The 26,556-nt window shown below is 35.3% G+C and overlaps 2 protein-coding genes across 2 annotated transcripts; one reads left to right on the top strand and one right to left on the bottom strand.

Annotated features, from left to right (window-relative positions):
* The first annotated feature begins 15,336 nt into the window (after positions 1-15,336).
* On the top strand, positions 15,337-16,576 carry LOC100804751 (uncharacterized). The gene has a single exon (XM_041017402.1). The coding sequence runs from the start codon at positions 15,468-15,470 to the stop codon at positions 16,425-16,427; it is 960 nt and encodes a 319-aa protein (XP_040873336.1). The 5' UTR covers positions 15,337-15,467; the 3' UTR covers positions 16,428-16,576.
* Positions 16,577-19,154: 2,578 nt separating this feature from the next.
* Positions 19,155-25,099, bottom strand: LOC100815457 (probable protein S-acyltransferase 22). Its single transcript, XM_003529417.5, has 9 exons — positions 24,408-25,099; positions 24,201-24,314; positions 22,646-23,047; positions 22,377-22,445; positions 22,223-22,294; positions 21,858-21,986; positions 21,582-21,662; positions 20,710-20,898; positions 19,155-20,056 (listed from the first exon to the last, which is right to left on the bottom strand). The coding sequence occupies exons 1-9, from the start codon at positions 24,447-24,449 to the stop codon at positions 19,283-19,285; spliced, it is 1,872 nt and encodes a 623-aa protein (XP_003529465.2). The 5' UTR covers positions 24,450-25,099; the 3' UTR covers positions 19,155-19,282.
* Positions 25,100-26,556: the final 1,457 nt, after the last annotated feature.

Genomic DNA, 26,556 nt, shown 5'->3' with positions numbered 1-26,556 from the left:
CAAATTATACTCTGGAGCCACAATTCAGATACAGGGCCATGCATTCACCACAGACTTCCATGTCTTGCCGATATGTGGCATAGACGTGGTCCTCGATGTGCACTGGTTGAAATCCCTTGGGCCAATCCTGACTGATTATAACACCCTCACCATGAAATTCGTTCATCATGGGAAGATTATCGAGCTCCGCGGTGACACTACCCGAGACCTTGAAGCTGTCTCTCCCATGCAACTTCGTCGTTTGGTTTAGACCGACGGTGCTAGTGAATTCTTTCATATCTGCGTCTGCTCTCCCATACCTCCATCCCCCACCACCCCTCCAGAAATTCAATCCTTGCTAAATCAATTTGCAACCTTGTTCCAATCACCACCCACATTACCCCCGTCTCGACCAACCAATCATTGCATTCACCTCACTCCCACATCCACCCCAGTCAACATCAAGCCCTATAGGTACCCATATTGTCAGAAGCAAGAAATCGAGGCACAAGTCACCACCATGCTCCAAACAGGCATAATTCGCTCGAGCACGAGCCCCTTTCTCATCGCTGGTGCTCCTGGTTAAAAAGAGGGATGATTCATGGAAATTTTGCGTTGACTATCGAGCCTTAAACGCTTTGACAATTAAAGACCACTTTTCGATCCCAACCATATACGAGCTTTTGGACGAGTTAGGTGGCACAAGCTAGTTCTCGAAGTTGGACTTGATGCAAGGGTACCATCAGATTTTAATGGTGGAGTCCGATATTAGTAAAACAGCATTTTGGACGCATCACGACCACTACGAGTTCCTTGTAATGCCTTTCGGGTTATGCAACGCTCCATCCACCTTCTAGGCAACTATGAACACCACTTTTGGCCCATACCTGTGTAAGTTCATTATCATCTTCTTTGATGATATATTGATTTACAATAAATCCTTCCCGGAACACCTGGAGCATCTGCAAACAACCTTCGAGGTCCTTCGTGCCAACCAATTCTTCCTCAAATTCTTGAAGTGCTCTTTTGCAACAATCCCACAGGTGAAGTACTTGGGACACATCGTCTCTCAACGAGGCGTCGAACCAGTGCCGACAAAGATTGAAGCGGTGCAACAATGGCCAACCCCTCAATCAGCCAGAGCCTTGACGGGCTTTGTGGGTCTGTCCGGTTTTTATCGGAGATTCATCAAGGATTATTCCTCGATTTCTGCTCCCCTGATGCTCCTCCTGGAAAAGGATTCATTTCTTTGGAACGAGGCGGCCGATCAGGCTTTCCACCAGCGAAAGGACGCACTGTGTCGTGCTCTAGTGCTCAACTTCCTGGATTTCTCCTTGCCATTCTTTGTGGAAACAGATGCTTCCAGCGTGGGGATGGGCGCAGTCCTGTCTCAGAAGAATCATCCCATCGCCTTCTTTAGTAAGCCATTTTGTTCCCAGCTTCTTCGGGCATCCACATATGTTAAGGAGCTTGCTGCCATTACCACCGCCGTTAAGAAATGGTGGCAATACCTTCTCGGACACCCCTTCACGACCTGACGGACCATCGCAGCCTCAAGGAACTCATGGCCCAAGCTATTCAGACACCAGAGCAACATCGTTATTTGGCCCGCCTCTTGGGTTATGACTACACCATTCAATACTGCACCGATAGGACAAACACGGCGGCAGACGCTTTGTCACGGCGGTTGAAAAACCATACCGGCATACTCTTTCTTCTAACAATTCCCAATTTCCTTTTTTTGCAGGAACTTAAGTAGGAGCTAAGCACCAATCCAAAATTCTTGGATTATCGTTGCAGGATCCAAGACAACCCCAAGGACTATCCAGATTGCTCAATTAGTCAAGACTTCATCTTGTAGAAGGGTCGCTTATGGCTACCCAAAGGATCACCCATCATATCCACTATCCTGGCGGAATTTCATAACACACCCACTGGGGACCACATGGGCATTGTGAAGACTCTGGTGCGCATTGGAGAGAGCTTTGTTTGGTCATCAATGAAGAAGGACATACAAATTTTCATCTCCACCTGTCTTGTGTGTCAACAGACCAAGAATGATCATCAAAAAAGCTCCAGCTTACTGTGCCCTCTGCCAATTCTGGCGAGACCCTGGGAGGACCTCTCCCTCGATTTTATAGTGGGTCTGCCCCCGTAACAGGGTCACTCGGTGATATTAGTGGTTTTGGATCGATTTTCTAAAGGCGTGCACCTGGGATTGCTTCCAGCACATTACACAGCCTTTGAAGTTGCTCTATTGTTCATGGAGATCTCCGGCAAGATCCATGGCACGCTGCGAAGCCTCGTTTCAAATAGAGATCCTCTATTCATAAGCCGCTTTTTGCAAGAGTTGTTCAAACTCAGTGGGATGATACTCAAGATGAGTATCGCGTACCATCCACAGATGGACATGCAAATAGAGGTGATGAATCGGGTGATTGAACAATACCTCAGAGCATTTGTTCACAACAAATCGACAACGTGGGGTCGCTTTCTCATGTGGGCCGAATAGTCCTACAATACATCAACACACTCCGCCACTGGAATGTCAGCATACGAGATTACTTTCGGGAAGAAACCACCCAATATCCCTCAGTACTTGGCGGGCAAGTCAAATGTGGAAGCTGTGGATACATGGCTAACCACCCACGACACAATGATCAAAAGCCTGACAAAGAAGCTATTGAAAGCACAACAAAGAATGAAGCAGATTGCGGACAAACGGCGACGAGATGTTGAAATTACAGAAGGGGACTGGGTCCTGGTCAAACTTCGACCACGGCGACAGTCAACGGTGTTAGTGCTTAGCTCTACTGAGTTTTAAAAAGATTGGCTAAGATTTTGTTAAAACATAAGCACTTAGACAATGAAGGAAAGCTGGAGTTGCTGCACATGATGTCCAACGTTATGTCAAGGAATAAGATCGGGCTGCACAATGCACAAGGCAAGTTAAAATGTCAAATGAAGAATTGAAGCTGCAGGATCCACGATGTCGGATACAATGTCCAGGACATCCTGCCTGAAAATACTGGAATTGCTAAAAGCATTGAAGCTGCAGGATCCACGATGTCGGATACAATGTCCAGGACATCCTGCCCGAAAATACTGGAGTTGCTAAAAGCATTGAAGCTGCAGGATCCACGATGTCGGATACGATGTCCAGGACATCTGGCCCGAAAATACTGGACACATAAATCTGTTATATCTTTAACAGATTATTGTGCAGTTAGCAAGAGATTAGATGATCTATCTTTAGGAACGAATTAAAAGATAATTAAAGTTCGAATTACAAACTAGAAGAGTTCGTTCAGGGATTAAAGATTAAAGATTAAAGATAAAAACTAAAAGATCAAACTGTATCTTTTAGATCTTTAAGTGCAGATTTTTCAGAAGAATGATAGATCTCATCCAGCACAAGAAGTTACAGCCCAGATACGCTCACTGCTATATAAACACGAAGGCTGCACGAGTTCTGCACCAAGTCCGGGATTGAAGAGTTATTTTGTGAGTTTTGGGACTTGAGTGTTTTGTGAGCCACCTTGATGGTACCCTAACATCAAGTGTTGGACCTGAGTGTGTAGAGTTGATCTCTTGTGTGTAGAGTTGATCTCTTGTGTGTAGAGTTGATCTCTAGTGTGTGGAGTTGATCTCTATTGTTCAGAGAGCAATCTCTGGTGTGTCTTTGATTTGTTTGTAAACACGGGAGTGTGATTGAGAGGGAGTGAGCGGGGTTCTCATATCTAAGAGTGGCTCTTAGGTAGAGATTGCACGGGTAGTGGTTAGGTGAGAAGGTTGTAAACAGTGGCTGTTAGACCTTGAACTAACACTATTTTAGTGGATTTCCTCCCTGGCTTGGTAGCCCCCAGATGTAGGTGAGGTTGCACCGAACTGGGTTAACAATTCTCTTGTGTTATTTACTTGTTTAAACTGTACACACTGTCAAATATAATCTGCATGTTCTGAAGCGTGATGTCGTGACATCCTGTACGACATCTGTCCCCAGTATCAGAATTTCAAACGGCTTCAGGAGGTCAATACACTAAATTAGCTAAAAGATTTTATGGCCCATTTCAAGTTGTTCAAAAGATCGGATCCGTAGCATACAAGCTTGACTTGCCATCAACATCACGAATTCACCCTATATTCCATTGCTTGCTACTCAGGCCCTATTACCTTACCCAACTCGGCTGAAGATAATCAACCTCTCATCACTCCCCTCACCATCCTAGACTCAAAGTGGCAAGGCTCAGGGAGCAAAAAACAATTACTCGTTTTGGTGCAATGGGCCGAACTTCTGCCGTAAGACACATCATGGGAACCATGGACGACATTGAAGGACACGTACAACCGTGAAGACAAGGTTTTTTTCGATGCATATGGGAATGTTATAGTTGAAGGCGCAGAACATCAAAATGTAGAGCAAGAACCAAGCATAGTCGAATACAAAAAGCAACAAAAGGCAAAGCCAAATCCAGAGGCAATTCAGGAAGCAGAATCAGAGCCAAACACAAGGACGAGTGAAGAAGAAACACGAAGGCCAAAAAGGGAAATTACTAAGCCACAGTACCTGAAGGATTTCGTGGAAAAATGAGCTGGCAGAGAGTGGTGCTCAGCAACGCAACAATCATCCTGAATTTCCCCTTATCGGCTAAGGTGGCACCATTATGTTAGGATTCCTTTTTTGTATTTTTTCCTTTCCTCCAAGGCATCATGCCAAAAGAACCATTGGAGCTTGTTAGTGGCAAAACTCTATATAAAGAAGAACATTGTATCTAATGGAGCAAGCAATAACACAAATTTCCTTTTTCTTACCATGTTTCTGGAGACACCTAGGTCTCAAAAGTTAGGAATTTTACTTTTGCCCTTAACAATGTGTCATTCTCTTGTGTTGGTTCAGGTGAGTGCTCCTTACACGTTGCTTTTTTCTCTGGTGCTTTTCATTTCTTTAGGGTTTGACTCCCAATTGTTCTTTGGGGAAAATGGTTTCAAATCAACTATGAATCATTTATTGAAAACATAGAAGTTGGCTCTGGCATCTGGTTTAGGTTTATACTCAAAATCAATATTTGTACAAGGGAGACTTTTGTTTGGTGCCTATGTGGTCCCCTGAATATTTGGCTTCTTTTTTCTTGGTGGGAACCATGACTATTTGGCTAATTGTGCATAATAGAGGAATAGTGTGTGGAATATATTTTTTTTGCCTCTGTGGTAGTGTGCCGGGGACTTTAGGAGTTTAGATATGATATGTATTCACTTGCTATAAACTATATTTAAGTTTAAAATTAATCTGATCATGGATGATTTCTAGTTCATATATATTGGTTGTGCTTTTGGATAGGGTTATTTCTTAGTTACAAGTTTTGTTCGAGTGTGTTCCATTCACTAAACTAGCATCCATTCACAAACCTATGCATGTAATCAAATAAAAATAGCAGTAATCGGAGAAGAGTAAAATGCTACAAAGATGGGCAATATTTGGGACAACAAGTTAGCAATCTGCTATTTCTCTATTAATTCGAGACTACAATAAATTAGTGTGTTGATAATGCAGTATATGAAATAATGCAAAGATGAAATTTCATTTTCTAATAGTTCTTCACTTTTAAACATGTCTAACATTAGAATGCTTCCTAATAAAAAAATCTGGCGCTAACAATGTTGATAAAGAAACATATAGAAAGTATAAAAATCACCTTACTTAGCTGATGTAGTTCTTGTCAGTTTCATTACATGGATGAGTTTATGCTAGTTTCTTATTCCTAGTATGTAGAAAGTTTTAGTACGTATATATATTAAGTGTGATACCTGTACATGGAATTGGACCAATTATGAGTACAAGTAAACTATTAATATCTATTAGATTAGACATTTATATCAAATTCCCATATATTTTTTATTTTTAATCAATCAAATTCCCATATATCTTTTTAGGTCTACTTGCTTGCTGACAAATTATTTGTCATTTATTTCCATTCTTCTTTTACTATTAACTAGTAACTCTAGTTTCTTTTATCACATTTAGTCAAGACTCGAGACCTTTGTTCTTTTACATGTTAAAAATGAGTTTTAATTTTTTTCAACGATTCTAAATTATAGGTGTCCATGTATAATATTTCATAACACAACTTTTGGTTTTAACTCATAAGAATTACTTGTCTAATTCTAGCTTTCTAAGTATAAGCACTCCTCAAATTCACTTGTCTAACTCTAAGCATAAGCAATAGTCAGTTTTCTTCAATGGGTTTAATCTAAAGTATGTTTCTAACTTCATGCTTTGTAAAATATTTCAGAACTTGCTACTAAGTTGCTATTACAGTGTTGTTGTTTAGTTCCTCTCTACAAACACAATAGGCAGGCTTCCCTCTAATCTAACTATGTTGTGAGATCATCAATTTTGTTAGTCTATTGTGATGTATACATTGACTTGAGTATATTTCATTTATGTAGATGATGCCTTGAAGACTCTTTCATTGTGCACACTTTACTTTTGAATGTTTCATGCCCATTGGATCTCATAGTTCTTTGCTAATGACAATACTAGAAACATGTTTTTATGTTGTTTTTTTTACTTCTCTAGTGTTCATGTTGTTACTGTAACATCCTGAAATTTCGCTAACTGAAAATTGATGTTTAATATATTTCTTGTGTTATTTGATTATTTGATTGATTTGAATGAGTTGGGGTGTTGTGTGAATTAGTTATGTGTGATTGCTTCATGTGGATGTTAGGTTATGTGGAGTTTGATTGACCTATGTTGAAATTGTGAAATTTCAAGTTTTATCCAAACCTGTTCCAGTAAAATTGTGATCCCGAACTCTTTAACTGTTGGATCATCTTCAAATGTGGATTGTAGGTTCATAACCCACACCTTCACGTCTTGACCATTGGGATTTGTAAAATAACACTTTTCAACATCTTGCTTATCGAGACAAGTGCGCTAAGCGCAATTCTAACTTAAGGAGAAATTGCGCTCAACGCAAAATGTCACACTCATAAGCAAAAGTTGAATTTCGCTTAGCGAGATGAGCTTGATAATTGAAATCTGCAAATTATAAATATGTTCTTTAGTGTGAAAAACATGATTTTTCGCTCTTCTTTTCTCCAAATGGCCACCCAAACCCTAACACCTTCTTCTCCACCATCCACGACCACCAGTGGCCACCATAAGCCGTCATTTCTTGCTGTCAGACCACCGCACAAAAAGGAATATTTTAATCGGAGCAGAATCTTCAAAATTCATCTCAAGGATTCGGTAGAGAACAGAGTTCCCAACCCTTTCTTTCATGGTTTCTTTGAGGTGACCTTGACTTCTATGCCTTTCTCCTAGTTAGTTTGAGCCTTTCTTAGTATCTCTTATAATTTGGGCATCGTAATAGGATGTTTTTACATTTCCTTTGAAAATGAGACATTATAAAAGTTATCATTTATAAAATTGATGTCATTTTAGTGACCTTCATTGAACCCCGGTCACATTGGTGTGATCAAAATTTCAAAATAATGTCTCTTTGAAGTAGACCCCAAAACACCTCTTAGTCCCTTTTAATTTGACAAGGGTATTCGAACTTGAATGTTGATATTAATCTTGTTTTTGAAATCTATACTAAATTGTCTTCAATTTTGTATATAGAACTCTGCATTTGGAATGACGGACGTGAACGTGAGAGACCTCCAAGCGACGTAGAGAGGAGTTGACAGAGAGATATCCATAGGTGAGGGGAGTTTATTTTGGTTTACCTATTTGACACAATAGTTGGGGTTAGGGAACCCAACTATAGTGATCTATGTTTGTCCCTGTTGCATTCTGGTTTTCTCGAAAAATTATGTTTTTTACTAATAGGATGTGATACATTTGTTATTGATGAATGAAATTGTGAATGATGTTGTTGTTGAAATGGTTGAAATTTTTTAGAAAAGTCTTAACTACAAAAAAGACTCTGCCCAAAATTTTATAATTATTCTTCAATTTACTTCTTTATTAAATTTTAAATAAGCATAAGAGTTTGTTTTGCAAACCATAGTTCTCCTCTTTAATTTAGAATTTTCCCTAAAATACCAGTCTCGTGATAATATGAATTGTTGTTGTATGATACTTGTGTTGTTTGAAGACCCAGGGAGTGTAAATCCCAGGCATGAAATCTATATGTATATATGTGGAATGTGATTATCGATGACGTTAATGACATAGAGATGGGATGGCATTGATGTTTATGATAATGTTGATATGAGATGATGTTGATGTTTACGATAATGTGATATGAGAAAATGTTGATGTTTAAGATAATGTTGATATGAGATGAGATGATGTTGATGTTGATAATACCGTTGAGATGAGATGATGTTGATGATGTCATTGTAAAGATGTATGTTGTGTATGTACATGAGGGGTGTAGTGATTAAGTTGGATGTCCCTAATGGAAGAAATAGAGTGGTTAAAAAGTTTTAAGCATCTCTGATAGGGGATGACTTAGAATTGTTAATTATCCACAGTCAATGCATTGATGGTGCCCATGTTTCATAATTCATACTGTACGGGAATAGTATAAACTTTGTCAGTAAGTACTTGTAGTTTTTCACAAGGAAAAATACTTGTACTTAGGGCATATTACTCGGTTTGGAACTCCCTTGTAACTTAGGTTGATCACCATGGGGGGGAGTTGCATGTGCACGACAGGGTGACCTCGACACTTGTTGCCTAGTTTTTCTAAGTGTGAGTGTCGTTTGGACACGCTTAGGCTATTTCCTGGTGAACATTACCATATTGCATTTGAGGGTTGAGGTCAGGTGCATGCATCATACTGAGCATGATTGATTGGAATTATGGAAAAGTTGATAACTAGTTGTTAAGTGTATGTTAGACTGATGGATATTTGTATATAATTATGGTATTTGTTATTGTTTTCTTGCTAATCATGGTCATTTTATGTTTGTTGATTTCTTTTATAATAAACTTACCCTTGCAATTTTGTACTGAGTGGTTGGTATCTATGATGATCTCGAACCTCCATTCGTGGGAGCAAATGAATAGTAGTAGATGACGTAGAGGAAGATTCTTTTTGTGGGAGCCACCAAGCCAACGTGATGACGTTGAAATTATTTTGGAAGAAAGTTGTGTTTTGTTATCAACTTCTTTGTAGTGGTTCCATAATTCTTTTTTATTTGGGCATGTAAATCTTGGATTTAGATACATGTAAAAACTAAATTATTTTTTATCATGTGAATGGTATATAATGGTGTGTTTATTTAAGTGTTTGTGTGTTGTTTGGTGAATGTATATTACAAAAAATTTACTCTCATTTTCACAATCAAATTTATGGAGATTTCTTTTAAGAATTAAAATTACGCGTTTTAGAGTTAATAATATCGTAGCGACGAGGCTGATCGTTACGGTTATTGGGTTGAGTATACAAGTTGTCTTTTGAATATCATTCTTTTGGAGAATTTCTTATACTTGTGATTATTATAGAGCTTGTGCATCAATCTTCTTTGCTCTTGGTTTCTTTGTTTTGATGAGGACTATTATAATATTGACAAGATAGAATACCACATTTTTCAAGTAACAAAGTAACGAGTAAAGTATCATTTTCACATAGACTTGTGCAATAATTAGATAAATACAATAATTTAAGTAGACTATGATGATTAAAGTGTTGAATATAAAGATAAGTGTGGAAGTTAAAAGGCTTTTAAGGTTAGAAAACTAATTGAAGAATTATTTTGGACGCGTGCTAGACACAGAGAATTGTGTTCATATGATTGTATGTAATTGTTAGGGTTTAACTTCATTATATTATAACATGAGTTATCAATTATTCTTATTCAATAAAGTTCATGTTATCACCAACCTTAACCTCAATTCCTTAAGAAAGAGAAACTAAATCCTTTGATTTTATTACCAAATTCTTAATTAACGTATGTAACTTAAAGATTCACATTAAAAAAAAAAAGAATTTTGACTATCATCAATCTTTACTTTATCTCTAGATATAAGATTATTGATAGTCTTTAGTTCACAATTCAATTGAATTTTTCAAAATAATTAAATAAATAGAATCATGTAATTTAGGAGATCAAATTAAAAGACATGTAATGGAGATAGAAGAAGAACAATAACTATATTTTATTGAATTTAGTGGTGTAATTACATTAAACTCAAACAAAGATGAATTTAGTTACTCAACCATGCGGGAAGAAAGAGAAAAAATAAATAAAAGATGAATTTAGTTACTCAACCATGCGGGAAGAAAGAGAAAAAATAAATAAAATCTACATATGGCATGAAAAAGAAAGCCAACTATAATCTTATTTCAATCTCAATGCTATTAGAATTTCATTTTTAAAGTTATTATAAAAACTAGGTAGTAGCTTGTTCGTGCATTTACACGAATTTTAGAAATAGCGAAAGAAAAGAGAGAGTAAAGGAGATAATAAAGTTTTAAAAAATAATGATAACCGTATAATAACTCTTCAATCGACATGTGATGATGACTGAACAATTTTTATATGAGAATAGATTTTTTTTACAAGAATATGAGAATAAAAGTTCAACCATGAACAAGTCCGATATTGAATTCAATATTTAGTACATATTGTCATAATTCATTGCTCCAACTCGCCATTAGATATTGATGTTACCTTATTTCAGACGGTAAAAGTGTAGTCCTCAAAAAGTCAATAAAAAAGCAATATAAATTTCCTTGCATATATTTAAATAATGTTTGTTTTTTTACTTGATATTTTAAGAAGAAAAAAAAAGTTTTAACTCGGTACATTAAAATATATTTTTGTGAACAAACTTTTTTCTATATTAAAAGATCGAATAAAAACTTTCTGCTGAAAAGTCATTTCCTTTGCTTCTAGGAACTTACAAAACAAATGTTTAAAAAGAATTAAATCGTTTTGTTATTCAAGTCAAGATTATTAATTTTTTTAGCAAGAAATTTTTAGATACATTATTTTTAATACATTTTTTTTTATCACGTCTTCTATTATCGGGTGAAATTTATTAAGAAATTACAAAAATTTCTGAATACCAAATTTTATTTAATAAACTTTAATTCTAATTTTATAATTTTTAATAAAATTTTTGATCCATAATACAATTAAAGTTAAAATATGTGTTTGAGAAAATGTAATAAAATTTCTATTATTTTAATTTAACCAAATATCTACTGTTTGAGTTCTGAACATTAAATACATATCAAGATTTTATCTCTATGATAATTTTATCTAACACGACTATGATTCTATCTGGCAAAAATGTAATAGAATTTGTGCTGCACTCCTCAATTTTCCTTTATAAAAACAAAATCAAGAGGATGTAATTCAGATACTTAAACAAAACTCTATCATCCCTTGTAATAATTCAGTTTCCTGTTATTCTCCTTCCCCAAAACATGGCCCCCAAAACCCTCATGGATTTCATTTCTGAGTCTCAGCACATCATGAAAGCACCTTCGTCACTTCTACACCCTCACCCTCCTCTTCTTCTTCCCCATCTCATCCTCTCTCCCACCCTCTTCCACCTTTTCAACCTTCACCAGCGAATCACCGCCAACACCAACCCTAGCTCTCTCATAGTATTTCTTCTCCTATATTCCCTCTTCGTTTCTCTCTTCTCCACCTGTGGAGTCATCGATCATCATCACCTACAGCGTCTTCCACTTCTTCAGTGGCCATCTACCCATCAACCTCCAATCCGCCATCCGGTTCATCCCGGTTTCCTTCTTGCCCCTCCTCGTCTCCCAAGCCGTCGTCTTTTGCATCTCTCTTTTATATGCGCTTCTCTTGGTTCTTCTCACTCATGATGTGGCTGAGCTTGTCCACGGAACTGGGTTATTCTTTGTTGCGTTTCCTTTGCTGATTGTGCTGATATATCTGCAAGTTAACTGGAACTTGGTAGCTGCGATCGTGGTCGTGGAATGAAGGGTGGCTCTGTCTTCTTTCTTCTTCTATGGATTCTGCACGGTGTTCTCTGTGTTGGGTTGCTTATCTGTGATGAGGGATTCTGATGGAAGTACTGAAAATTGGTTTTCTGTGGAGTGGAATTGGGTATACATTGTGCTGGTTTCTTTTTTGCTTGCGATGATCATGCTTTCTAACATTGGGGTCGATATACGGTCTTGTGCATATATTGCAAGGCCAATCATGGTGAGATTGCAGAGGAGTTTGGGAGGGAATATGTTAGCTTGCCCTTCCATGATGGAAATGTCACTTATTCTGTTTAAGTTATTGCGGGGTAAATGTGAAAATTTCATGTTGTAACATCTGTTTGTAATGGATGCTAATGAGAATGAATTTTTGTTGATGTCTTTTTTTTTTTTTTTGACGTGGTTTTGTTTTGTTGATGTCAATTGTTGATTAAGTAATATGTTGGACGCATATAGATCAAAATAGTAACTTATGGTTTCTAAGGAGGCATGCCACTAAGGTTTAGCATATTGGGAACCCGTTCTAAAACAATTACTCTTGAAAAATATATAAATATTTTTGGTAACTCATAATTTTATATACTATCTATATAAAACCTTTTTCATGATCAATTAATTGGTAATCATCCTAGCTTGGTATATAATAAAGCTTGACTAAAAAGTGCATGTTCTTATCTTTATTACGATTTAAATAACTTTTTAGTACTAGGTTGTTTTAATTTTAGCACTTAAACTTTAATTTTTTCAATTTTAACCCTTCAAATATTTTTATGTATGATTTTATTATTTGTCATTAGTGAATTGTGGTCATGTGCATGACATCATCAAGTTCATGCTTGATTCAACAATTAAGTCATTCACAATAGATACCTTTTCACAAATAAAAGTTTGTCAGCTACCAAAGGTAAACAAAAATAAATGTTAGGTTCCAAAACCAAAGAATACTCCTATTTTACAAGTATCAAATAGTTACTTTTAGGTTTAAAATATTTTTTTGATGCCTAGCTATAAATTAAAATATGGGTGTTTTGGATTTGGTACCTACCCCTTTAGTTTTGTTTAATTTTGATACCTGACACATTTTTATTTTTACAAAATTACAATCAGGTAAAAATGACTTAGTTGTTGAGTCAATAATTTTTAAATGATTTAGATTTAATGATATGACACTCTTTTAATCACGTTATTAATTAACAAAAGTTTACTAATAACATATAGTAAAATCAAACATAAATATACCTGAGATGCTAAAGTCAAAAAAATTAAAATTAAAATATTAAAATTAAAACAACATATTTTACAAGTTCTAAAAACATTATTTTAGCCCTTAGTCAACCAAAATTAGATATTTTTATTTCTCACCTTATATTTTATTTTATTTTATTTTGTATACAACCATATAAAAACTGTGAAAAAGGTATACTAAAAATGATTCTAACCATTTTATTTTTCTTTCTATTATGATTGTCAAGTTTTATTAACTTCCTTTTTGTCATTAATATTATTTCATAAAATATATAGATTAATTAATAAATCTAACATTTTACACATATTAATAGCGTATAAAAGCTATACGGATGATTTTTTAGTCGTCATAAATCATGCTATCAAATGTTTAAGGGACACGTCATCACTTAACTAATACTAGTGATCTAAAATAAAAAATTTCAAATATCAAAGAGTTGATTCGAAGGAAAAATTTATTAGGCATCAAATGCAAAAGTCGGGTATATATCAAGAATAAAAACATATTTAAGCCTATAATTTATAAGATATTGATAATGAATTAAATCATTTATTTTAATTAAATTGATTATTTCATTGATTTAACTCTTTTTTTTGTAATTATTAAGGAAAATTGCTACTAAATTATTTTTTAAAATTTCCCATCATAAATAGTATTTTGACATGTTTTATTATATTTGATGATTTTTTAACTTAAATTAATTAATCATTTGAGTTAATTGATTATTCATTAGATTAGCTTTTAGCAACAATTATGTTCATAAATTCTTAACAGATTAATTTTGTTTGCTTATATATCTTTGCTTATGAATAGTGTATATACGTGTGTGGGTGCCTTAATAATTAAGTTTTTAATCAAACAATTAAATTATCCGAGTTAATCTCTTGCTATTTTGATTTTAACATTTTACATCAATTATTTGAAGAAATTATTAGTAGGTTAATTTGTTTTTATTTTTTTTCAAATAAAAAGTAATAAATAGTTATTAAATTAATATGTAAAGAATTTATGCAAATAATTACTGAAATAAATATAATAACCCAAATAATCAATTAACTAGAATGAATAAATTAATTTAAGTTAAAAAATAATTAAACGATTACATTAAAACACGTTAAATTTATATAAATATATATTTTTAATTACTTTTTGGGAGATTGCAAAAAGTTAATGTTTATTTTTTTTTTCATTTTTCATAATGTAAAGACAAATATTACATGAAAGAAGGTTGAATTATGGTTTTAGAAATTTTTAAAATCTTATGGCAATTAAACAAAGTTTTCATCTAAAAGAAAAACTTTATAAAATAGATAACAATTTTGAAAACATAATCAGACGATGAAGATGATTTTTTCAAGCAAAAGATATTTTTAAATATCTAAAAGTAAATTCAAATTATAGATTAGCTAAAACAAAAATAAAATAAATAAAGATCAAATACAAAGAGTTACATTAATTTGTCTTTAGCACTAAGACCATGTCTAGTTCTTGCAAATCATCAAGTTTCACTAATTTCACATGTTATAAGTGTTAAGTTACATTCAATTCTAGTTCTACAAATCAAATTCTATCCCTTGATCAAGGTGTTTGCTTTCTAACAACAAATAGAATCCTTCACTTAGTCTTTGTTGGATGAATGCATTCATTTGAACATTTATTATTTATAGCATGTTCTTTTTTCACGTAGAAGATTCACTCTTTGTTATTGACACATTGAAACTACTAATAATAAATTACTTCCTTATTATTATAATAAATTTGTACAATAAAATTTTTCTTAACACAAATCTTATAAGGATCTCATAGTTATAAGACTCAATTTTTAACGTTTGTATTTGTTTATATTTAACTAAAATAATTAAATGTCCTAATTAATTTATTTTAAGACACAAATATCTTTTGACTTAACACATAAATAATTAAATAATTATATAAAATCTAATAATTAATAATAATTACGGTCATTGCTCCCGCTAATCAAATAACCTTACTTAAATAATATCCCCCTCTCTCATGTAGTAAAAAAAACCATGGGTTAAGACAATGGTAACCGGCAGTTGTTTATTTATTTTTCTTTTAGAGGAGCGGTTGATTAAATTATTAGACATTATGAGAGTAGAAAAGATATTTAAAAATAAGTAGTGACGGCGACACATGGCATGGTTGTGGAGAGGAGGAGTGGAAACCAAGATCACTAGTAGTTTATTATTATTATTTTTTGATCCAATTGCTCCTTCACGATTCATTTGCAGTCCACACGCCTCTCCCTCTTCCATCATCTCACCCAATTCACATTACAGAGTAGCAGCGCAGTGATGGCGGCAGCAGCAACGAACCTAAACCTATGGGGAATCCTCTTAGAATCAAAGCGCATAATCAACGCCCACTCCCGACACTTCCTAGCTCTCTCCGTCATCTTCCTTCTCCCCCTCTCCTTTTCTCTCATAGTCTCCCCTTTCCTCTTCCCTCTCTTATCCCCTCACCACTCCTCTCACATCCACATCCTCCTCCGCCAAACCCAACCCCAACCCCTAACCCTAACCCTAACCGAAACCCCTCCTCCACTACTACCGTTCCCGTTCTCATTCCCTCTACTCTTCTTCCTCCTCTTTGTAGTGTTCTTCTCTTTGTTCGCCCTGGCCTCCATCACCCACAGCGTCTTCCACGGCTTCTTCGGCCGCCCCGTAAAGCTCCTCCCCGCGCTCCTCTCCATCCTCACCTCCTTCCTCCCCCTCCTCGCCACCTCCGTCCTCACCCACCTCCTCCTCCTCTCCCTCTCCCTCCCCACCATCTTCCTCTTTTCCACCGCCTCCTCGCCCCCGATCCTCCTCGCCATCTCCGCCGTCCTCGTCCTCTTCGCCGTAGTCTACCTCCGCGTGTCCTGGACCCTCGCCCCCGTCGTCGCAGTCGTCGAGTCCACTTGGGGCCTCCAATCTCTTTGCCGAAGCGCCGCCCTCACAAAAGGAATGAGACCCCTCGCCGCCTCCTGCTTCCTCTTCTTCGCCTCCATGCAGGCCCTCCTCCTCTGGACCGCCTCCGTCGACGGCTGGGCCTGGAAAGACTGGGCCTTCGTCGTCCAGATCGTCCTCACTTCTACTCTCCTCATGCTCCTCATGCTCTACAACGCCGCCGCCGACACCGTCCTCTACATGTACTGCAAGGCCGTCCACGGCGAGCTCGCGCTTGAGATCGCCGAGGAGTTTGCGTGGCAGTACGTTTGCTTGCCATTTGATGATGGCAAGGTGCCTCACGTTGTTTCCGTTGTCCGTGTGTAGTGTAGCGTGCTGGTTTGGGGAAACTTTTTTTGTAACATAGCGAGTGTAAGTGTAATCTATCCCAAGCTTTTAGTGGTGTAAACTAGTGGATTAATAATTAATTATTAGTACATTGGTAAATAGAAAGTGTGGAACTTGTGGATCCCAAATGTGTATATTGTTTGTGTTGTTCTGTTTTTCGGTTGAAGCTTGAAATTGATGGCGGTCTGGGTTCTGGTTTGGGCGAATTATTTTTTATTTAGATGGATGTTAGAATGATTGGATGGTTTTGTTTTCAGAATGATTGTATGGAGGTTGCAATTTTACCGAAAAATGAGGAGAATTAGCAAATGGTTCTTCCTGAGTTAACAAATTGTGATTTCTAGACGCGTAGTATTAAAATTAGGTGAGGTTATGATTATAACTTCTTTTTGTTTTTTTGAATTAAAGCTTATCAGAATGAGAATTGTCGCAGAAGGTTTAGAACTAGAAGTGTGCAAGTGTTGTTACCTTGGCCAAATTGTGCCCAAGGTATTGGTGTTGGAGACTTGGGAGTTAATATAGCCGAGAATAATAGTAACTGCATATAGGTGGGATACTTGAAAAAAAAATTGTCAACAAAAATAGTAAAATGAGTTTTCTCCTTTGATGTTGGGGATTTGTATTTGATATCACGGATATTATCAATTTCTTTTATGTTGAAACCTGCGGGGAAAGATAGGTACTATAAAATAGTGGAGTGGTTTGCTAAAAGAGTCTGAAAAAAAGTGGAAATCAAATAAGTATATTCCTTTATTGTAGTTATAGATCTTTATTGTTGTTATTGATTATAGATAATGGAATCAGTGGTGGCAGATCTTGAAGGTCTGGAGGCAAAGTGTTAAAACCAGAAGTTATGATTGGAATCAAATGCAATTATCTCTCAGACTTGTTTTTATCTTCCTCGTATATCATTTCAGTATTCACGTATCTCATAAATAAACCCCAAAATAAAGTTTCAGAATTAAAAATCAGTTTCTTTTATGTTGAAACTTAAAACTACTGGGGAAAGACAGGAACTGCTGTGGCTGTTTGTATGCGTTTTTAATTCTTTGAAAATTAGATTTTTATTTTTATTTTTATTTTAACTGATTAATCTGATTAGTTGGCTCCATTTCTTTTAATGAATGTTGTGGGAAGTTGAAACAAAATAGTGGAGTGGTTTGTGTCTGATAACAATTAAAGATTAAAAAAGACTGAAAAAGGCCAAATGGTGATATCCTCTTTATTATTCATATATTAGATTATAGGTAATGAAACCAGTGACAGATTTTTTTTTTGTTCTAAAACAGTGACCGATTCTGTTTGAAAGAGGCTCTTTTAAACTATGGTTGTTTCTTAAATTTACAAAAGATATACTCCCTCGACTTAATTTAAATAAACATGTTCTTAATTCTGAATATGCTTTTACTTGTGCAGCTTATTGGCAAGCTCAGGGTTAATTACAGAAATGGGTAATTTTTTCAAAAAAATTATCATAATGGATTTTTTTTTTCATAACACGATTTTACTTTTTCATTTCTTTAAAATATTTTTTATTTCTAAAATAATTTAAAAAAACATGTTGAAATTGTATTTTAACATATGATTTCAACTTTTAATAATAATAAAAAAACTGAAATCGTACGAGCATATATAATTTTAGCGTAATAGTTTTTTGGAAAACAATTGTGCTTTGAAGTAGGATTTCTTCATGGTAAACTCTACTTCAAAACATGATTTATTCATTTTTGTAATTTTTTTAAATATACCCATTATGATAATTTTTTTTTAAAAAAATTACACCATTGTTGTGCAAGAGCCGCAAACTCACTTTTGAAGAGTTTTTTTCCTATCTTTTACCGCATTTTTTGTTTTGCATAAATTGATTTCAAACTCTCCTATAACTTCTATGTAACTTTTGCTCTTTGCTTCTCTTATTGTTATAATACTATTTTAATGATATTTTCATGTTTTCAGTTACAATTACAATAGTAAAAATCATTTTTATTAACATATCCTAACATTACTTTTATTAAAATAACCAAAATCAATTTTATCTAAGTACTATCCAAAATCAACATTACATTTATTAGTTTCAGCCATTTTACTTTTGAGACATGCAGGCATACAGCAGAACTCATTGGAGAAGAATATGAATTGAAGATATGTTAAATTAGCCAATTGTTAGCCTCTTGGAGGTAGAGAGAATAATTCTCTTCCCAAATCAACCACTTCGATTTCTCCTGATAAAAATAACATGGTCTTTACCCATCTAAGACTTAAAAAGTTCGGGTGCTCGTCTGGGTCCGTACCCAAAGATTCAAACAACCTGCTTCTCCAAAAAATGGATGAAACTTGACAAACTCAACCAACTTGTGGCTCGGTAATTAGTATCATGTGGGAAAATTTCACCGTGTGGGAACTTAAACAACAACAATTATACTATTTGGACCCACTTAGTGTCAAAGGATCTCATAAACTAGGTCATTAAACATGTCCTTCATCCATTCAACTCCTTTGACAAGTTTGTTGGTTTTATCCATTTTTGGAGAAGCCTGTCGTTTGGATCTTCATGTACGACCTGAACACACTCCAAACTTGTCAAAGGGGTTAGATGCATAAAGGATGTGTTCAATGACTTCCAGATTATAAGATTCTTTGACATTGAGTGGGCCCAAACAGTATTTTCTGTTGTTTAAGTTCCCACATGATACACATGCTCAAGCCTTACTTCCAAATCCCAAAATTTGCGAGCATCATCTTAGATTGTTTAAGTACCTCTAGCTCATAAGTCAAAGAATGAATAATTCCCATGAAATAGTCAGAAAGATAGTTATCTAATTGACAACTTTCTACTATCTATGACCAACAATGGTTGAAGATTGAGGCTTTTTAAAAGCCCTCTCATCCTGATCAGCTCTGAAAAGATTAGTCCAATTTGTAGATCTCTGAACAATCCTAAAAGGAACAACCCGGTCACTATCTTCCCCACCAGAAGCCTCATATCCATCACTAGTTGAACCTGACAGTGAAATTTCCTTCAGAGTTGCAGCACCAGCACCTGAAGCACCTGCAACTGCAAGCTGTCTTGCTTTTTCAGCACCTGATGAAGACACCCTAAAAGGGTGAATATCAGGAGAGTCTAAACTGCTTTCAGGAGATGAAGGAACAATCCCAGCTGAGCTTGACATTGGTTGACTTGTTTGAAATGTGTTGTGTGCTTCAAATGGGAGAGGGGCCAACCTAGACATCCCACTCAAGCCTTTATCAGTATTACTGGCAGAAACTTTTGTCAAGGACTCCATAGACAAGTTGGCGGGATGATGAATCCGCTTACTAGCTCCTTTCTTATTGCTCTCAATTCTGGGAACCATTCTTCGGCCACTGCTACTAAAACTGCTTTCTGGTTCTAGCCTGATAGCCTCACCATGTCTTGTTACAGGCTGCAGAACTTTGGATTTTGTTCTTGCTTCTGCAGCAGCTTTAGAAATTTCTTCTGCATTTAAGCGTGCCAATGTCCAAGGACTAATTTTGACTGTTCCAGGATTCTTTTTCTTTAATGGATCTTCTCTCATTGTCTTCTTCCCCACTGAACTTACAGATGCTGTTTCTGGGGGCACCACATCAAACTGCAATCGATAACACCCCAATGCCCCAAAAAAGAGAAGGAAAAAATGAAACAGGTGGAGCTCAGCAAGTGAATGAAAGAAAGAACATAAAAATAAAATAATACTTACAATCTAGAAACAACTAAATGACATAGCAGAATAACTCACTTAAAAGGACTAAAGGAGTAAAGTCAAACGATCAAGCTTAATAGTTCATAAATTTAGTTTTCCAGTGGATGAAAGGTTGCCTCATGCTGTGCATGATATACACACTGCCAAAAACCATCCAACAAAGCTACAATAACTTCCGAAGTTAATATGCAACACTATTCTTGATATGTTTATTCAGTTAATGGAACATAACATTCAGTGCATAATAAGTTTGCTTTGCTCTACACAATAATCACAAACAAATCAATTACTTTCTGTTCTTTTGGTAACTTCTTCAAGCCATCGTTATCTTTCTGTTTTCTCAGCAGCATGCTTCAATAAAATGAAAGATGTGTATTCAGATGCAATTATGCAAGAAGTTCAAATCAACACCATACAAATGCAAGTTTTTGCAGGAGAGGCACAATGCATACATGTATTTTAAGCAGAAAAAGTTCCAAACATAGAAGACACAAACAAAGAACATTAATATATAAAGCAAGTTTAAATAGAAAAACAGTTACCTGATCTTGAAGCAACAGGCGAGGGGGTGTGCACCATGCACCTCGGTGTAAAGTAGTAAAGGAGCTTGCACTACTCAATCCAGTAAATGAGCTAACAGTTGACATTTGGGGACTTTGCTGACCTCCATTTCCTAGCTGCTCCTGCTCTTGCTCCCTCATTGCTATGATGTAATCGTATGTGCTGAGTCCCTGAGTCACTCAGCAATAACTATAATAATTAACACTTATGTTTGTACCTAGATAGTATTTAGCACTGAATGTGATTGTCATTAACTGAGAATTAAGACATAAACTTGCATTTTGCCCTAAAGAAGACGTTTTATTGCCTACTAGGAGCCAAAAGGTGTGAGATTTATCAATCTTGTCTATACAAGGTGTGTAGACTAAACCATCAACATGTTATCGGTGTAAATGTAAGGAATGTGATAGAATTTATGTAATTTTTAGTGTTTTTTTTTTTGTTAAAAAAGAGCCAAACAAACATTAGGCCAAACTGGAAAGAAAAAAAAATCCTTTCACATTTCCTCCCTAGAAATGTGTACAGCGGCTTCTCAACAGGTAACTAAACATAACCATAATGTAATGTAAAATGATGGTCTGTCAATTGTTAATCGGTTTAGTTTAGTCTACACAACTTGCATAAACATAGTCTAAACAAGAACTTCTCTTAAAGGGTACAGTACACAACCATCAAAATAAATCCAACTACCCATTCTGTATATTCCTTTATCTTTCTTCTTTTTCTCTACATAAGACTAAAATAATACTTGAATAGAAGCTGTCCCATATATGAATAACTATTTAAGATGTGCCTTAAAATGAAAAGAAGTGTTAAGCAGATAATCAACATACCACACAACAGTCAACCTTACCTTTTTAATGAGGAGAATATGAAAGAAGAAAAGCTGAACAACCGGTAAGGTAGCAATCATAGCCAGAATGGTGCAGATAGACTGAAAAATTTCACATGTGAATATAAGAATAGCTGCATACGGAAATAGTCTCAATGATTTTCATCAAACAAAAAGAACAAAAATAAGTTGATTTTTCAGAAGAATAAAAAAAATTGCCATTATTATGGAAATACAGTAATCACATTCACATGATATGCACACGTGAATAAGGGGCAGCAGAACCAGAATACTCACCACCACAAGAACAAAGGGAACCAAAGAGAAACTGGTTCCCAACTTGGAGGAGATATCCACAGAAAATTCCTTCCTCTTGACAAAACAGCAGATAAGCACAAGTATCCCAGTCAACCATTGAAGAATAAACTGCAATCTCAAAGGTGCAAAAATCGTGTATAGTCATTAGTTAGTCATAATGAAAATAACCAGGAAATAAAAAATAAAAAATCATGCTTGTGATGCTCTATAGGATATGGCACGTCACAACAATTACTGAGACAGGTTTGGGATGGTTCAAAGAGGGAAAAAGAGTTGTTACTTTATAGGGATACAAGTAGTATCAGCAAATATGAGCAAGGCATGGGTGGACAAATATAGCTTACCAAGAGCATAGCTGCAACCATGAGGGTGAAAAATTGTCGATAATTCTTTTTGCCTATACAGTTGTTAAGCCACTGCAAAACCCAGGAAGCAACAGTCCTTCAGAACATAGGCCAAGTGATATAAGCAAAGGAATAAGAAGATATGCACTCATACTCGGCAATGATGATCAAAGTGGTCTACACACTTGTTGCAGACTCTACAGTGCTTGCTGTACTTGAAAACCTACAACATTAACAATATTATTATTCAGATATAAACTTCATTTTCCATCTAAGCATTGCAGAGTAAACATGAGTTTGTAACAGAAAGTAATTGTGAAGTTCTGCGCGCACTAATGTCGAGGCAAAATTATGTTTTCACCTACAACACAAACAGTAATTTGAAAGGGACAATACATTTCTAGTGCAAAATTTTCTACACACCTCAACTTCACACAAACTGCAATAGAACATGCCATCTTCACTTGTTTGTTTATCAGAAGATTTCTCAGTTGGACTAGAGCAGCTGCAGATATATGCACAAGGAGAAGAAACCAAGAGGATACAGGATGAACAAGACGATGATGTACTCTTCTCTACTGAATTCGAAGCATCTTTTGAAGTTCGTATTTTTCCCAATGCCTCTTTATCCACAGAATTAGATCCAACCATTGAAGCATTTGCTTCATGCATTGATGAAGTTGATTCTTCACCTAGTTTAGAATTCTTTAGTTCAGCAAGCTTTTTACTGTCTGGGATTTTAAGATACTTTTTGGACTTAAAAACCCCTGGATCTGCTGGATCTGCTGCTGCACACCATATGTACAGTCCAAAGACACTAATAATCTGGAAAAATGGGAAATATCACTAAACAATGATGATGTCTTTCACGGGAAAATAACAGTCCTAGCCCTAGGGGAGTCATAGTAGAAAGGGTAACCAAAATAGATAACAGAAGGGGGAAAAATATCAAATGATATAAAGTGCATATCAGTATATCACTACATTGAAAACAAATCCCAAATGCAAAAGAAAGCACCTGAACAAAAATCTACAGTACTTTCCAAGCAAACATCTGTAAAGGTTAGTGCTAACTTTCAAAAGATGAAGTATTAAAAATATTGATAATTTCAACTTCCGCAGTCTGCTTGGATAGAATAAGAGACACTTCTGTCACCCCAACTTTCAGTATCATATAGCTCAAACGTAGCATTTCGTAGTAATATTAAAATAATTCTACATTTTACTTATTCCCTTGTTCATATAATTTTGACACTGAATAGTTCAATTTAAAGTATTGACCAATGCATGGAGTTTTTCTCTTGTTCCACTAAGGTGTCTTCACAAATCCCACCATTGAATTATGTGATATGACTTGATGGTCACGCATATCAAATTTTAGATCAATTGAACACAGGCATGCAATCTTATAATTAACATTACTTATATTTTGAAAACATACTATACGATAAAATAAAATTGATTGATGAAATATCCAATAAATTTTAAATTGGCTTGAATTTCATATTCCTACTATCATATAAATTGTGCCCGAGTTGCAAACAAATAGATCCACCAATATAGTTCTAAGAAAAGAGGAAATTTCAAATAAGTGGTAATTAATGATCAAAAGAATTTAAACAAAAAAATAAATAAATCTTTGAAATTGTAGTTCAACATGTCTCGTGATATCTATTTGTTAGAGGTATGTTCTTAAAATGGATGTAAGAATTGGAGGAGGGAAAGGGACTTAAGAGATCAAAACAAACAACCAAATTCCCTTATCAGGTACATTATATAATGAGAATTGAGAAGGAATCATGAACTGGAAACAAAATTCAGATTCACAAAAGAAATCAAACGCATGAATCTGAAAGCAAAGGAAAAAAAACATATCACAGATCTCACTCCTTCCACAAACCAACTTAGAAAGCAGCAAATGAGTCTATACATATACATATATAAAAATAAAAAACAGAGAAATTTGAAGATGGGTTACCAGCTGTGAGTAAAGGCCAGTGACAATGTACTGATACATCTTCTTTCCAACAAAAGGAGCGAAGAACACATAGAAGGCAAACCCCAGAGCCAGAAACACAGCAACAGCTACCACCTTCACAAAGATTTTCCAAAATGAATAAACAAAACAACAACAAAATAAAAAATAAAAACTTGTGCAGAAAAAAGAATCAAAATTTGCAACTACCTGAAGAGGATGGTAAGGTAACTGCCATCCATGTTTCCTCATACTTTTTGACTTTGAATTTGAATTCAGTACGTTTTTAAGTAGTACACAGTACCAAAAAAGCACAAGAGAGAATACAACAGAGAACTAGACAGAACAACCAGGGACGGTTACTTTTGTTTAGTCCCCGACATTTTCACCTCTTTATTTTATTTTTAAAAGGAATGCAAAATCAGAGATTTTAAGTCAAATAACACAGAAAAGGAGGGAGGTGGCCATGACATGTTGGTTGAAGCAGGTAGAAAGAGATGTAAGAGAGAAAGAGAGAGAGAGAATGGGATTAGGATAGTGGTGGTGGGTGTGAACTGTGAAGGAATGCTTTTGTCTTTGTATGGTTTCAAAGAATGTTAAAGTGAAGAAGGAAGTAGTAAAGGTATGGTCTTTTTTGGAATTTTTTGGTGTGTGGCTTCTTTGTTTGTTGGTTGGTTGCAGAAAAAGCTTTTTTTACTTCATCAGAGATCTGTGACCATGGGTTTCTCATCCATGCCCCCATAATTACCTTACCACACACACAAATGCCCTTTTTACTTTCTTTTTTTTTTTTTTGAGTTTTTGGGTTCTCTCACTCTCTCTCTCTATCTTCTGCTACCTGCCACTCGTGAGCGGCGTTACCTTTTTGCAATGGCAAATCATGTGTCACACACAGCACACTGCAACTAACTCTTGTTTGCTTCTGCTTTTGTAACAAACTTTGTCTTAAAGCTACTTTCTCTCTCATAATTTAGTCTTTGATAATAATCTTGTGTGGGTAAAATAATGAATAGTGATAGTACTAAATTACTAATAATGATCTCACTGTATTAGTAATATTTCCTTGCGATTTGCATGTATGCGGAATAGATAACCAAATTCAGCGGGAAATTAGCAACCCGCTCAAATTTAATGTTCACATTTTAAAATAACATGTCGTATTGGTCTATTAATTATGAAGATAGACGAATTTATTGCAAACAACCAACCGGATATGTAGCATTATTTTGAAAACTAATGTTTTTTAATTACACCTTTTATTTATTTCAAATATAGAGATGTTTTTTTTAAAGGCAAAGAATATACAGATTAATCTCTCCAAGTACAAATATTTGTTAAAGAAATTAATTTTTCTCAACGGATGTTTTTCTGTAAGGTCCGAGGATTAAAATTCTAGTCACATACTATAATAATATGATTATCTTCCAGTTACATTACATTATACTAGTTTTATTTATATCTTTTATTTTTAACCAAATCGTTTGATTTTTATCTTAAGAACATTTCATCATGATTTTAAGGTGTCGTTGGCAATACAGCTTCAATATTGCGTTGCAACTGTAATTACAACTACGGTAATTGCAAAATAGTCCCTGAAAGTGCAATCTATTAGTCACGTTAGTCCCTGCCGTGAATGAAGTAGTTAACGTCGTCAGTTATCGCTGATGTGACTCGTTAAGTGCCACACAGACATGATTATATGGATTTTTTATTGGGTAAATAGTCATTTTGGTCCCTGAAAGTGTAACTCGCTGTCAATTTGGTCCCTCAATCGAGATAAATTGTAAAATAGTTCCTGAAAGTGCAATCTGTTAGTCACGTTAGTCCCTGCCGTGAATGGAGTAGTTAACGCCGTCAGTTATCGCTGATGTGGCTCGTTAAGTGCCACACAGACATGATTATGTAGATTTTTTATTTCTAATTTCGTTTATTTTAATGAAATGAGGGACCAAAACGAAAGTAAAAAACCCTCATATATCCTCCTCCTCTTCTTCTTCTTTAACATAACCCTTAAATAGAACCTATGCCCTCTTCTCCTCCTCCTCCATATTTGCACTTCTAATCATCTCAATAGACCTCAAAAATCGCACCATTTCGTTCTCTCTTACTATCAACAATGTCGCAGAGGAGCAATGCATCATCATCTCGAACAAGAGTTTCATCACAAGTTGTTCTTTTTTGTGGTTGTGGTAGAAGGGCTGTTAGGCGTGTTGCTGGAACAAATATTAACAGAGGAAGGGCGTTTTTCACTTGTTCAATTAATAAGGTATGTATATTTCACATTTATTGATTTAGGGTTTTGATTTCACATTGGGGGTTTTGATTTAGGGTTTCTATTTGGGGCTTTTCAGGATGAAGT

The sequence above is a fragment of the Glycine max genome, chromosome 7 (assembly GCF_000004515.6).
Source record: "Glycine max cultivar Williams 82 chromosome 7, Glycine_max_v4.0, whole genome shotgun sequence".
Taxonomy (NCBI): domain Eukaryota; kingdom Viridiplantae; phylum Streptophyta; class Magnoliopsida; order Fabales; family Fabaceae; genus Glycine; species Glycine max.
This window is presented reverse-complemented; position numbering and strand designations above follow the sequence as displayed.

Excerpts from the sequence above, each read along its gene's own strand:
- LOC100804751 (XM_041017402.1), top strand. The coding sequence starts at position 15,468 with ATGGCGGCAGCAGCAACGAACCTAAACCTATGGGGAATCCTCTTAGAA.
- LOC100815457 (XM_003529417.5), bottom strand. The coding sequence starts at position 24,449 with ATGAGGAAACATGGATGGCAGTTACCTTACCATCCTCTTCAG. Across the intron at positions 22,295-22,376 it reads ACTTTGATCATCATTGCCGA|TGGCTTAACAACTGTATAGG; the intron begins GTATGAGTGCAT and ends TGGGTTTTGCAG. Across the intron at positions 20,899-21,581 it reads ATATTCTCCTCATTAAAAAG|GGACTCAGCACATACGATTA; the intron begins GTAAGGTTGACT and ends TGAGTGACTCAG.